Source organism: Barbus barbus, assembly GCF_936440315.1.
Source record: "Barbus barbus genome assembly, chromosome: 2".
Lineage (NCBI taxonomy): Eukaryota > Metazoa > Chordata > Actinopteri > Cypriniformes > Cyprinidae > Barbus > Barbus barbus.
In genome coordinates, this window is record NC_136730.1 from 24883251 (window position 1) to 24897084 (window position 13834).

Genomic DNA, 13834 nt, shown 5'->3' on the forward strand with positions numbered 1-13834 from the left:
CCAAAGCGACTTACAAATAAGAAAAAGTAACTAAAACTAAAAAGTTACAACTCTATAAATACTATCTACCCACATATTTAAGAAAATAAAGAAATTAAATAAAATTAACACATGCATATAACAACAACATTTCAATAATAAACATATCAATGAAAAAATTTAATAAAAAGCTACTACTATCCCTTGGCGGTGTCCCTGCCCGGTGGAGTCGCACGGTAGAGTCGATGGTCTTTACACTCTTTACTTTTTTACTTTTGTCATTTAGCAGACGCTTTTGTCCAAAGCGACTTACAAATAAGAAAAAGTAACTAAAACTAAAAAGGCCACAAACTATACAAGTGTACCAAATTTCATGCTTTTATGAAAAAGTGAACATATCACCTCAAATTTTGCACAAATCACCTGGACTATATGTTTACTTTTCTAGTTTTTCTTTGTCTTTTCCCTGTCCAATCTCTTACTCAGTATCCAACATACAGTGATATAATTTGTAGTTTGTACTATTGAAACTGATACTTACCATACAGGAAAAGTGTAGCATTGTGCATTTTCATTCATTGTGATCAAAACTGTCATTAGTCATTTCTTACACTGATATACTGCACTGATATATAGAAAACATGGCTAAGCATTCTGAACAGTGATCTTGTTTGTGAACAATAACACAAGAACTTGTCATTATGACGCCAATGATATGTTCACTGACATAAATATTTACTTTTGAGAGATGAACTAAGTATTTTGAGCAAGTTACCAACTTTTGGGGGTTATCCATTTTGTGGCGCTGTTTGTACAAATGGGTTTCCAAATATTAAAGCCTGCATGAACTCAAACTTGACACTATTCACTTTGTTAGCGCACATTGCTGGTCTTGAGGTGAACAATTAGTCTGTGCAAATTAATCCACAGATTGTATTGGTAATCTTGGTAACACTTTAGAATAGGGAACACATTCACAATTAACAACACTTTTCCCTCAATAAATTCCTAATTTACTGCTTATTAATTGTTAGTAAGTTAGTTGTTAAGTTTAGGTATTGGGTAGGATTAGGGATGTAGAATAAGGTCATGTAGAATGAGGCATAAATATGTGCTTAAATGGCTAATATTCTAGTAATATGCATGCTAATATGCAACTAAGAGACCCTAAAATAAAGTGTTACCGTAATATTTAATCAAACTCTGAAATTCACAGGAAATTAGTTAATTGAATTGAGGAATAGATCGTTTTATTCTGACAGTTATAGTCGCCTGGATGGTACAAACTGGATCGTACAGTCAAAAATATATAAAACCGATGAAGCGGCAGAGCGAGACAAGCCGTTATAACACAGGTCGCGTGTTGTGCTTGTCCAATCAATAATATTGACACCGTAAAAATGTGTGTGAAGCAATTCCTTTATAAGTGTGAAACATGGAAAACAGTAAAGCGAGACTGGGTATTTGTGAAAAGCCCTATCATGTTCAAAGTAAACATATCAAGAGAGAGCATATTTATTTGCTTTCCATTTCCTTTTTCATCCCTCAGTATCTGACTCCCCTTATTCAACCTTTGAGTACTACTCTCACCACAGACATTATATTATTCTTATAGACACACAAAGTAAAATTCTGTGCTGCCCTGTGTATGGATAATGGATGAACCGACAAATTGATGGACAGTCTTGAAACATGGATAGTAGAGATGGGGTGACATCAGTGTTCTCATACTTGTTGTCATTCTCTGCACATGCACTGGAAGCATTGTGATAACTGCTGGGGGCATAAAAAAAGCTGTCACTGATCACCTTATTCATTTTTAGCAAGGCATTTTTGCTAATACAAAAAGCCATTTCAGTGAGGATGATAACAAATTTTAGCTCTGGACGTGTGTGGACAAGATTCTGGCAATACAAAATCAGAAATCCTTCACCATCATTTATAAAGAAAGAACTATTGAGTCACTGAGCTTTTCACGTTGTTTTATTTACTGATCCTCCAATTATTGATAACCAATAAACAGAGTAATTATTCTGTATCTTCAATGACCTTGAATGACGGATCAGTTCATATCTTTTATTTAACAGCTCCCATCACAACGGAATTGCAGGCATATTTACATTTCATTTCATGTAATGTTCATATTCCAGTTTACTCTGCTGCAATAGTAGCTTACAAAGAGGAAAGCAGAATCCATTCATGGTAATGTACATAAATGCTGAGATGTGCTGCCTGGAAACAAAGACATTTACGAGGTCATTTATAACAACTATTTTGTTCAAAATTTCCATTTCACTTTATTATACCTCACCTGAAATCATGTCTCGTCTTTGTACATCTTTTGCACATTGACTTTCTTCTTAAGGAAAAATGAATTTAATGAAAGGAAATGTGATGGCAATACAAAATTGGTCCTTAGCCAGGTCATTTTAGGGAGTGAAAGGATATGAATTAGGCCAGATTTTCATAATGTGTACATATGCCTACTTTGTGTCTTCATTGACAATTAGAATAAAAATGTCTTTGATGTTTCACATCCTTCAGAACTAAGGAAAACATCCATGGTTTCTCTCTCAAGAGTTCACAGACATGATAAGGACCACAGACAGTTTGCTCAGTGTCCAAATGAGTGGTTCAGTTTTGCTAGAGGGGGCACTTGGATGGTTCAGCAGACTTGCATTATCTCAGCACTGATGACTTAACGGATAGTGCCCAACTTGTCTAACCATTAAGACATCAGCAGCAGCAGCAGCAGCCATACACAGACACATATTATCACCAGCAGGTGAAAATCTGTGCACCAGGCCTGCAGGATTTTTGATGTGTGTTGGAAATCCCCTTTCCTCCTGGAACAAAGGTTAGAGCGAGTGCATTGCTTTTGTATCTTCTGTATCTGAACTGAGAAGACAGCTTTTCTACTTTTACGCATAAAACCCAATGGTTTTCATTCTGGTCTTTCTGTTCCTCATCGCTGTCTGGAAAAAAGGTTTCTAAACGCATTGTTGTAGTTCTTGTTGAATGCTGTGTAGATGAGTGGGTTAAAGAAGGAGTTTGAGTAACCCAGCCAGAGGAAGACACTTTTCCAGACAGGAGGGATGTCGCATGAACAGAGCGGAATGATGAGCTCAGCAAGGAAAAAGGGAATCCAACAGAGCACAAACACACCAATCAGGATGCCCACCATCAGAGCTGCTCTCCTCTCTTTCTGCTCTCGCCACGTCTCGCCATCCGTCTGGAAAGATACAGTAGCATGACGAACTGCGAAGGCCATCTGTGGCTGTCGTTCAGCCTCCTTAACCTGGCAGTAAACCAACAGGATGATGAAGAAATTTATTGGTAGTATTAATGAAGTACACAACTATTTGAAGTAATTTGCTCATAAAAGGCTTTCATTTTCATCTTTAAAGCTTAAATGGTTTATCACTGCCTAATAGCAGGCAACGTTTTGGCTTTCTTACAACCTATATCAACCTTATCCACTTTGTTTGTTGCTTAAAGCAGTAAACTACACATTTTGTCAAAACTCTCTGTTATCAGTTCTGTGTCAGACGGGTTTGGATCAGCTATGCAGATTCATAGAAAATTAAGTGTTAAATTCATATAAAAATCAAAATTTAATCAAAAACGCTTTGAAGTAGAGTAAGTTTGTAAGGCAGTACAAAATTACTTTGGTACATATCTGCGTCTAGACATCACATTTGCACTGATCTTTAAAGGACACCCGCTATGCTTTTTTTCAGTTTTACATTTCATTTTGCGTGTAATATAGCTGTTTGCATTTAAACGATCTGCACAAAGTCCATGTCAAAGGGAAACACTTGCCTGAAATGCCTTGTTTGTAGTCCTGCCATTACCTCCATGACTTAGCTACCTCACTGCAGGTGTGTTCACACCATGTCGTAATTACCGTAATAACCGCAAGATTCCAACTTGTAAAAAGTGTTCAGGTCCTTGTAGAAGTTATAATTACAACTAGTAAACTGGGATTATTCAGAGAGCTCCAACCTGTACCATATGACCACTGAAGAGTCAATTAGGCATTGATAGTGTTGCCATAGAAACATAATTCAGAGTCAGAGGATGTTAACAGCTCAGAGTAGAATGTCACGTGATGCCATCTAAAAATTACGGTAATTATGACATGGCATGAACGCAGCACATGTTACACATTTACATAATGCCCGCCTACTAGCTGCTTTGGCCAGCCCTCAAAAAACAGTTGGGTAATGATTTCGCAATGTCGAGGAGACACTGTTTTTTTTTTCTGCTGCAACACCATAGTTAGCATAGATTTAATGCAGTTTACAGCTGCCCAGGAAGCCTCTGGAGCTGAAACCCAATTACAGTGAGGGCCATACAGTAAGGAGAAAACTAATCTTAAGATTTTTCCACATACATGCATGCATTAATGCTGGAAAATATAAAGCAGTTTTCCCCAGCTTTGTGAAACTGACGTAGTTTCTGCAACACGTTGTTATGTGACAAATCTCAAAATCGTTCACAAAGCAGAGGTGTGATCTTTCTAAATAAAGACAGAATTTTTGTGAACAAATGTTTTTGCTTACAAAGTTTACTATGGCCAACTAAGAAGTCTGAATTGTTTGAATCACACACAACTTGCCCAAAGCATTTGGATCAATTGCCCCACAGCCACACTTTTGGAAAACTGTCCTTGGTAATATTAGATGATTCTCTATGTTGGAAAATCACCAACATATATAATTAATCAATATCACAAATTTTTATGTGCCAAATAAAGTTTTAAAAGAAGCATCAAGCGTATGTGTTGCCAAGCAACGCACATAAATGACGTCATGTTAAACTCACACCACTCTTCTATGTTTCCATAATGTTCACATACTCTAATCTAGAATGGGGCAAACAGACAAGAAGAGTGATACAAACAGTAAAACATCAAAGTGCTGTTATGAACTATTAATGCCTCTAAATCACAGCTTATCCAGAGGACTATTTATATACATTTAATCTCTAACTATATAAATACCTGTATAAATTCACTTTGACATAAAATCCTACACTACAGTATATAACAATATAGTACACTACAGTCTGAAACAGACAAAAACTGTTTGTCTATTGCATCTTGTGTTTTTAAAATGAGTATTTAAATTTCCTTTAGTAGCTTTTTGTTTGAATGGCTGTAGTTGAGTGCACAGAGTACAGTGGAAGAACAAAGCACAATTACATCATATATGTGGGGGGTTTTTGTGCGTTTCAACAGATAAAGGAGGCAACCAGGCAATTAATAGATTTTTTGGATCAGTGTACGTTAGGGAGAATAATGAACTTAAGTATTTTGTGTGAAAACAGATGAAAAGAGGGAGTGTGAATATGTTTGTGCACATACAAAAGGTAGAACAAGACATAAAAGAGATGATGGAGAGGTTGAGGAACAGTTAATTACAGAAAAAGCTAAAACCTAAAGATGCGTATGCAAACTGTATGCATTTTTTTTTTTTTTGAAGAGAAGGAGTGAAAGTTGGTCTCTGACAAAGCCCAAAGATGCCACATTCTCTCATCAAATTCTCTGAATTGAATGAATGTAGAGAATGTTGAATGTATATTGACTGCTTTTGTACATGTTCTGTTGTACATTTTATTCAGCAAGGTGAGCCATAAGAGACTCAAACATAAATTAAAATAAAAAACAATATTATAGTATATACACCACATCTATAAATATTTTAAAATAGAATATAGGTTGGATTGTTAAGGAGTTTGCTTTTTTTACTATCAAATGCCATCTCTGTGACTTTTTTATTTATCACTATGTTGACATGGATAAATTTAACAATGCAGACAAAAGAAAAGACATAAAAAGACATACAGAGAAGAAAGGAAGAGAATAGAATAACAATGAGAGAGACAGAATCAAATAAATGGAATTAGGCTTTAATTGTGTGTCTACATTAACATTGTAGTTTAACATTTTCCCCTTGAAGAAAAAGGGTGGACACCATCCAGCCTCAATTTTTACTGTTTAAAATGTGTATATATGGAGAATTTAATGATAACGCAAAATTAATAGGATGTTGTTTTAATGAGGAAATTGTTTTAAATTACAGTCATGTGGTGTTATTTGATGTGAAATTAATCACAGAAATTGAATTATATGTTGAAAACGGACAGTAGAGCCCATTAAAATTACAACATGAACGTTATCTGGGAATCTTAAAATCCAATACAGAAATGCATATTATTTACAAATGATTGTTCTGTGTGAGGAAGCAGTGAGAAGCTGATTCTAATTATACCCTTTTCTCTCACTCTGGGCATGAGCGTGTTGGGGCGGGAACTGTGTGTCAGTGTGGGGCACGTGTCAGCTCCTGTGGGTTGAGCCTACCTTCTGAGAAAACAGCTCCGCTACGTTTGATCTTCATCTCTGCACTGGTACCCAAACATTTCTATTCTCTCTGTGTTTTAGCCTTATTCATTTTTGTTTCCTTTTGGCACTTCCCTAACTCTCAATGGCTTGTTCCCACAGTGGGGTTTGTGTTTTGATAATCCTGTGTGTCTGCTTACAGGAGCGACTCGAATACTGTCTGTATGAACAGATAACCGAAGTCAAGGCTCTTAAACTTCTATGATCCTATTTAACAGTCTCAAATTTAAGAAAAAATATATACTTGATTAAAATAAGTAAATAAATAGGCAAATCATTTTCAAAAATTACCTATACCCGGAGTGCATGTATACAGTAAGCAGTCTTACTGTAAATGATTCAGTAAGTGACTCACTGAATCATTTACTCAACGAGTTCTATCTATCTATCTATCTATCTATCTGTGCATACACACACACACAGACCACACACACTAAGTGGCAAGAATACATTAGAAGACCCTTTAAAAATATCTGAATTTCTGCATTGATTGTAAATAAAATGTTGTCTAACACGCAACCAGTTGTACTCTTTTACATTTTATTGAATTTCATTGTGAGATAATTGAGAGGGCAGGCTGTCAGTGAAAAAGTCAGTGAAACTCTGTTATGACTTCTCTAAAAGCTAATTGGAGCCAGTTAAGGAGATGAGATTGGAAGTATGGGTCACGCAGGTGCCCTGCCCTTTAAATAAAGGTGCACAAAGCCTGGTTACTTACAAATATGTTCTTTTCTTAACAGATTGGTTAGTGTGAACCATGCCTTGATCCCAATAGTTTAAAATGCATTACAGAGATGCAAAAAGATGAATAAGCTATACAAAAGCATTGCTAATGAATCCACAGTAATAGACAAATGTAGAAAATTCTGGATGTTGATACCCTCCTTAGGAGTTTGCATTCTGCGATGATGACTCTAAGAACAAAACAGGCAATTCCGAAAAAGTTGAGAAAGAACCCAAGAGTAACAGCAAAAGGCCGTCCAAAAACTCTACAAACTGCAGAAGTCTTTGTTCAAGCATCCACAATCACAAAAACACTGAACAAGAATGGTGTTCCCTAAAGGATAACATGAGGGAAAACATTGCTGCCAATAAAAAATGAGGCATGTCTCATGTTTACACAACACAACTTAGTTCTGTTATGACAACTCTTGGAGAGTTTAGCATGGTAGTATACATGGCAATGTTAATGGTTTTGGTCTTGGAGGAATAGATCTGCTATGCTGCTGTTGCAGAGCAAGTACCGAGATTTGCTACTGCCAATACATCCACAACATGCTGCTGTGACCATGTAAGAAATACTGCTGCTACCCATTTAACATATGAAATAACCCCCATATAACATACATTAAATGACCCCATAAGAGATCTATACAGGTGGAGCTAGGGGAAGGTCGAGGGTTTCTGCTGTGTGATATAGCAGGCACTGTCCAATACTTGAATGTTGTCATAACCTAAAGAGGACTGTGCTATCAAGACAACACGGATAGTGAACTGAAACAGATTTGGATACAAGCAGCTACAAAAAATGTTTGGTGGATGTTTTGCTGCTAAAGTTTTCACTTACTTTGTCCACCCTGTAATGTGAATAATTACTCCGTGCATTCAATAAAAAAGTGAAAAATGTAATTATTTGTGTAGCATTAGTTTAGTCAGATTGTGTTTATCTATAATTGATTTAAAGATCAGACCACATTTTATGAGCAATCAATGCAGAAATCCAGATATTTTTAAAGTGTTCACAAACTTATTTTTGCCATTGTATTACATAATCTTAAATATTTTTTTTTTACCTCTATGACCTCAGCCATGGGTGTGATGGTGTTGGTTTTGCGAGAGCCAATGCGGAACTTGGCAGCCTTGTAAATCTTCCAGTAGACAAAGAGCACCACGCAGAGAGGCAGGTAAAAGGCTCCAAAGGTGGAGAAGACTGTGTAAGAGGGCTCCTGGCTTACTTGACAAGCCAGACTGTCTTCTGAGTACGTCTCACCCCAACCGAAGAGTGGCGAAAGCGAGATAACAGAAGAGAGCAGCCACGTGAGGCCAATCATCACATTGGAGATTCGTTTGCGTGTTTTCAGAGTATACTCCAAGTGGCGTGTGATGGACCAGTAGCGATCTAGGGCAATGGCCGTCACATTCCAGATACTGGCTGTGCAGCAGAGCACGTCACAGGAGATCCAGACCTGACACAGAGCCCGACCCAGAATCCAACGCCTACCGTAGAGCTCCCTAACCAGACTGAGGGGCATTACCAGTCCTGCAACCATCACATCAGAGATGGCCATGGAGGCAACCAGGTTGTGGGGAACACGATGAAAGGTGCGCACCCTCAGGATGGTCACCAAAACCAGAAGGTTCCATACAAAGGTGGCCACCACTAGCATGGCCAGCAAAGTGAGCGTAAGAACACTGAACACAGAAAATGGACGGTACAGATTACCTGATTCGGATCCTCCAGAGACATTAGCTGAGAGAACTGTAATGTTGGGTTGAGTCATTGCAGCATGTGACAGTATGCAAATAGATATCTGGCTCTCATTAGAGGACAAGGTGAAAATAAATGTCACTGTCAGAGTAGATTAATTTTTTACTGTTTTTTTAGGTCAGACATAGTTTTCTTGTTCGATGTTTTCAAGTTCATTCATTTGAAAATATTTGCAAGAGTTTGTTTTCTGAGTGGGCGTCATGTGTTCTTGGCACTACAATTTGTGAGCTTATTGTCCTTTAGCTCACAGTTCTGTATGCTGGTCACTGAAAAGGTAGGCGTTTTAAAGTGCTGCCATACTGATTATAGATGACATACTGATTATAGATGACATTATGATTGCACACATTAATAATCATGAGTTTATAGTCTATGGCAAATTAGAGGTTCTCAGGAAACATATCTGAAGGTGTGAGAAGCCATCCTCCATCCTGTAACACAAGAAAAAAGGGCATAAATAAATTTCATAGTTCATCCCACAAAATCATCTTATTCAGATTTTTTTTTTGTGCCAGGACATTGTAATCGCATCACAAATGCAAATGTGCACACTGTGATGGGTCTCTTTCTGGCCATGAACAGTGCAAACTGTAAGCTTTGTATAACTTTGCATTCCTCTGAATGTCCCCTATAAGGGGAAATTCATCTGTTGCGATGTTCCATTGTGCTGTACCAATTTTCTAAATCAGCAAGGATGAATAATAATGCAAAACATTTGGGCTGATGAATAATTACTCCATTCCACTCTGCACATTTGTTCCTCATGGTTATGCCTTGTGCTCAGATTTCCTGACTTTTTATTATATGACTTATTCTTATTTTAGCCGCTGTAGTCAACTGTACAATAAAATCCTGACAGGGAAAATGATTTAAAGCTCATTTTGACTGTATTTAATATAAAAGGGATCTTTTATTATTTATTTGTTTTAAATCCTCTATTGGGTTAGATGTAATTTGTTCTAAGTGCTTGTGAAACAGATTCGGTTCAATTATTTGTAGCAACGGAAGTTACACAGGAGCCTTCAATTGACTGCCTGTCTTCATATTGACCTTCTTGCAATAATGTCAGCTGGTAAAGATCTATCTCACAGGAAGAAGCATCTTTATCCCAAAAGCACAGCCACCTACACTGACGCTCAAAAGTTGTTGTACCAGAGGCTGTCAAAGAGACAGACATTATTATGGAGCCAAAAGGCTTTGAATTTCATTAGTTCCTGGTTTATGCGTGTCAAAATTGAACCTCTGTTGGCCTTCAAAACTCTATTAGGAGTACAAAGACCAGCATGCTTGTCAAGAGAGCTCAGTGGTAGAATCATCAAAACATCAAATACCTGTCAGCAGCACAACATCAGTGATGTCGTATCAGTGATGACAACAATGAGAGGTCTGAGTTTTCTGCACTGTTGATTGTGGTGTGTGCTTGCCCTCTGTTTGAAAAGAATTAAACCAACACAAAAATCACTCTTGTATTCCTTTGGCTGAAAAGAGACAAAGCATAAAAATAGAAAATAAATGGGATTGCTGACAGAAGGATACTGAGGTGTCAACAGACATTTCGTGTTGATTAACGCACCTCTGATTGCCCATAGTGCATATCATTACCCAGCATGCTCATCAGTAAGTCTGGAGTTTGTCTTGTCAGGAGGAACAGAGAGGAAACACACAATGTCCACACTCGACAGGCTCATTAACACACACAAGCACAGAGGAACACTGATTACAGATTCCTGCTCATTTTCTCTCAGTGCTGCTGAGCTCTATTTACTCTGTTGGTATGACAAAGTCACTCTAAGGAGAAAATGACATTTCTGGAAAAGATCTAAGATATACATCAAAAATGTCCATCATAGTGGCTTGCTAAAATAGCCTACCATTATTTTTGATAATATTTATCCTTTTTACCTATCATTTCACCCACTTTCATCTTCCTTCTCTCTCTGGATCTCTTCACGTCATCTTTAAATATTTCCCTGCTCTCCTTTGCCTCCATCTCCTTTATTAGTTTGTGCCCAAAGCCATGTAATTGGACACACATGCACCTAAATACATAATCAGCAGTAAGAAACGCCCTCAGCATATTGTCTTGGCTGTCAACTAATAATCTCTGACAGTTTCCCCTCAGCAAAGGCACTGGATGCACATGCTGAGATAAAGACACCTGTCATTTATAGCCATTGCCAAAAGAGTGAGATGTTTATTTCTGGCTTTTACGAACTTCAGAGGATAAAAAGCATTCTGTTGTTTTTTAGAGTTTTTGAGTCTCCTTTAGTTAGCATGCCACATGACAGAGACAGAAATAAACAGTAAGAGATTAATGGGATTGTCCACTCAAAAATGAAAATTCTGTCATAATTTACTCACCATCATTTTGTTCTGAACCTGTATGACTTTTAGTGTTCTGCATAACAGAAAATATGACAGAATATTCATATTTGAGTGAACATTCCCTAAGAGAAAAAGACAGAAGAGAAAAGAGAACATGTGTACCAATATACTTTGAAATCCTATACTTTGAAAGTTGTGCTCTTGGAACTCTTTAATGGCTTGTTCAAGTCTATCTAAATATTTAACAGTGTCCTTGGGGTGATAAACTCAAACAATTAACCTGCATAAACTTTTCTTAAGTACTTCAATGTTTTGAACCTTATTTGACAACAACATTTAGCTTTTCAACCTGATTAGAAAGACAAGGAGCCAGTTCCCAGGGTGGCTACAGATAAATGGTTAAGTTTCATTTCCAATTAAGTTGACGCAGGAACTGAACAGTTACAGAGATCACAATCCTGCGCTGTCAATATCATGCTCTCGAACACAGCATATAACTACAAGCTGCTGCAGGGGGTTGTCTCTGCAATCAGTAGTACATGCTATTTTGAATAAATAACATTTTATATATCGGACTTGAATAAAATGGGTAAGGTGTTACCTCGTGAAGCACATGTTTATAGTGCAATTTGACTCGTGAATATCATGTGCATTGGACTGTCCGTGTCCACCAATACCCAGACCCTGCTGAAAAGAAAGCTTGAACAAGGTTTGATGGTTTTAGTGGGTCCTCTTGCTATTTTAGAGGAGTTTTGAGGATGTTTCTGGTCTGACTGAGAATCCAGCCTACAGACCAGCTAAACCAGTAGGACAAGGAGTGTTTTAGCATAACCTATAAGAGCAGATGAAGAGATCAAGTAATGGCAAGCAGTTCAAATAAAGAAATACCCCACAGACACATTACAACACAGTGAGAATAAACAGATTTTTTAATTGTTATAAATGTATGCAAATGAATTATATGATTGGTCTGTGGTGTCTAGATAAACCAAAAGCACTTAATGAGGGCAATTATGACAGCCATTGAACAGAATTACTGTGTAATAGGATAGTGCTTTTGTTTGTTAAAACAGTAAGCAGCTATAACAGTCCACAAATAATGCACAGTAACTATTACATTTCCAATTATACTTGTTCTAATGAGAGGAGGTTACTGCATGCAAACAGCAGAGAGAACGGTTTTACTGTCAATAAACCTACTTAGAGAGAGAGAGAGAGAGAGAGAGAGAGAGAGAGAGAGAGAGAGATCTTCAATGGATTTACTCTGAAGCGAGCTGTTGTGAACGGACGACAATATTTCAGCGAGAGACGCATCAAATGCGCCACATAATATCAAACTGATCTCATCACTCGCTCATTATTGACACATTATTCCCTTTACGTTAGGGAAATTTTCAGTTTTAAAAACGTGGTTGGACTGTTGTTCCTATTGCTATGTTATGTTCTTTGTGGCAGTAAATTATATTTATACGGTGCACAAAAGCGGAGCTTTATGTAGCTAGATCAATGCCTCAGCATGAGTGCAAACTCTCTGATACTAGCACTTGTCTCTCAAATGAGGGTCTCGCGCGGTGCTGAAGCATCAATCGCTGATTTCTAAGAAACTGCGCGCGACCAGCAGCAGAAAGCTGTTGTTCAGTAGTGTGCTGAAAACATCTCACTTCAACAACAACCTATACTTCAAACCTGCCAAGTTCAAATCAACACATTTCAGAAATTAAAGCGAGAGCGACCATGACCGTAAAATAACGTTTACTTCTGGCTTCACGACACGGGCCAGTCAAAATGTTCCTGCATCCACTGGGGATAGAACCGGTCTCCTTCCTTTTCTAAAATCTGGCTTTTTAATCATTGTATTTAAATCCCAAAGGCTTTAAAGGTGCTGCATTAAAAACGTTGTGTCTACACTTCACTTCAAGGGCACCCAAATATTTTCTCGGAGCTTTACATCCTTTAGGACAGGGCAACAATAAATAACATTTAGCAACGACCGCCCCAAATCACTTATTTCGAAATGGACAACATTACAGTCCGCATGCATCACGGTAAATGTGGCCAATGCAGCACATTTAACATAGCGTTATTTACACTTTGAACACAACAAATGTCTACTAAAGCAGTTAATACTCACCCTTAAATCACAATATAGCAATACGAAGATGCTGCAAAAGTGCAGGATTGCTTCGCTTTTGGCTGTCCTTGTTTTGGCTTTTCGCTTTTTTCGCCCACCTGAAACCGTCTTCCTCTAAAAACGCACTATACTTGAGTCAAGGCTTCAACACCGCATGTGGATTGAACCAATGTGTGGCGTAGGGGTGTTGCGTGCATACCTTACGCTGAAGATTTCTAGCTGCAAGTATCACATAATCAGTTTATTAGGGACGTTAAGCTATTGGCAGTGAAACTACTGAAAATGCTGAAAACATCGGTAATTTGTACATTGTTGTTAATAACCGATCAAGTGCATGATGATAAGCTTAAACTTTTTACCCGTCTCCAACAAAAGTTGATAAAAGTTATGTATTTCAGTGACATGGAGGCAGTTTAGATCACGTTAAGGCTCTGTTCCACAAAATGATCTATATTAATATTTAATTAGTTCAATCTAAAACCTATTTCAGTTACAGCTGCTTTTTTTC

The 13834-nt window shown here is 37.6% G+C and overlaps 1 protein-coding gene across 1 annotated transcript; it reads right to left on the reverse strand.

Moving 5' to 3' along the window:
- Positions 1-2944: 2944 nt before the first annotated feature.
- On the reverse strand, positions 2945-8883 carry LOC306885081 (5-hydroxytryptamine receptor 5A-like; the record flags this gene model as incomplete). Its single annotated transcript, XM_079441415.1, has 2 exons — positions 2945-3277; positions 8176-8883. 2 exons carry the CDS (start codon positions 8881-8883, stop codon positions 2945-2947), a joined length of 1041 nt encoding a protein of 346 aa, XP_079297541.1.
- Between the last annotated feature and the right edge of the window lie 4951 nt (positions 8884-13834).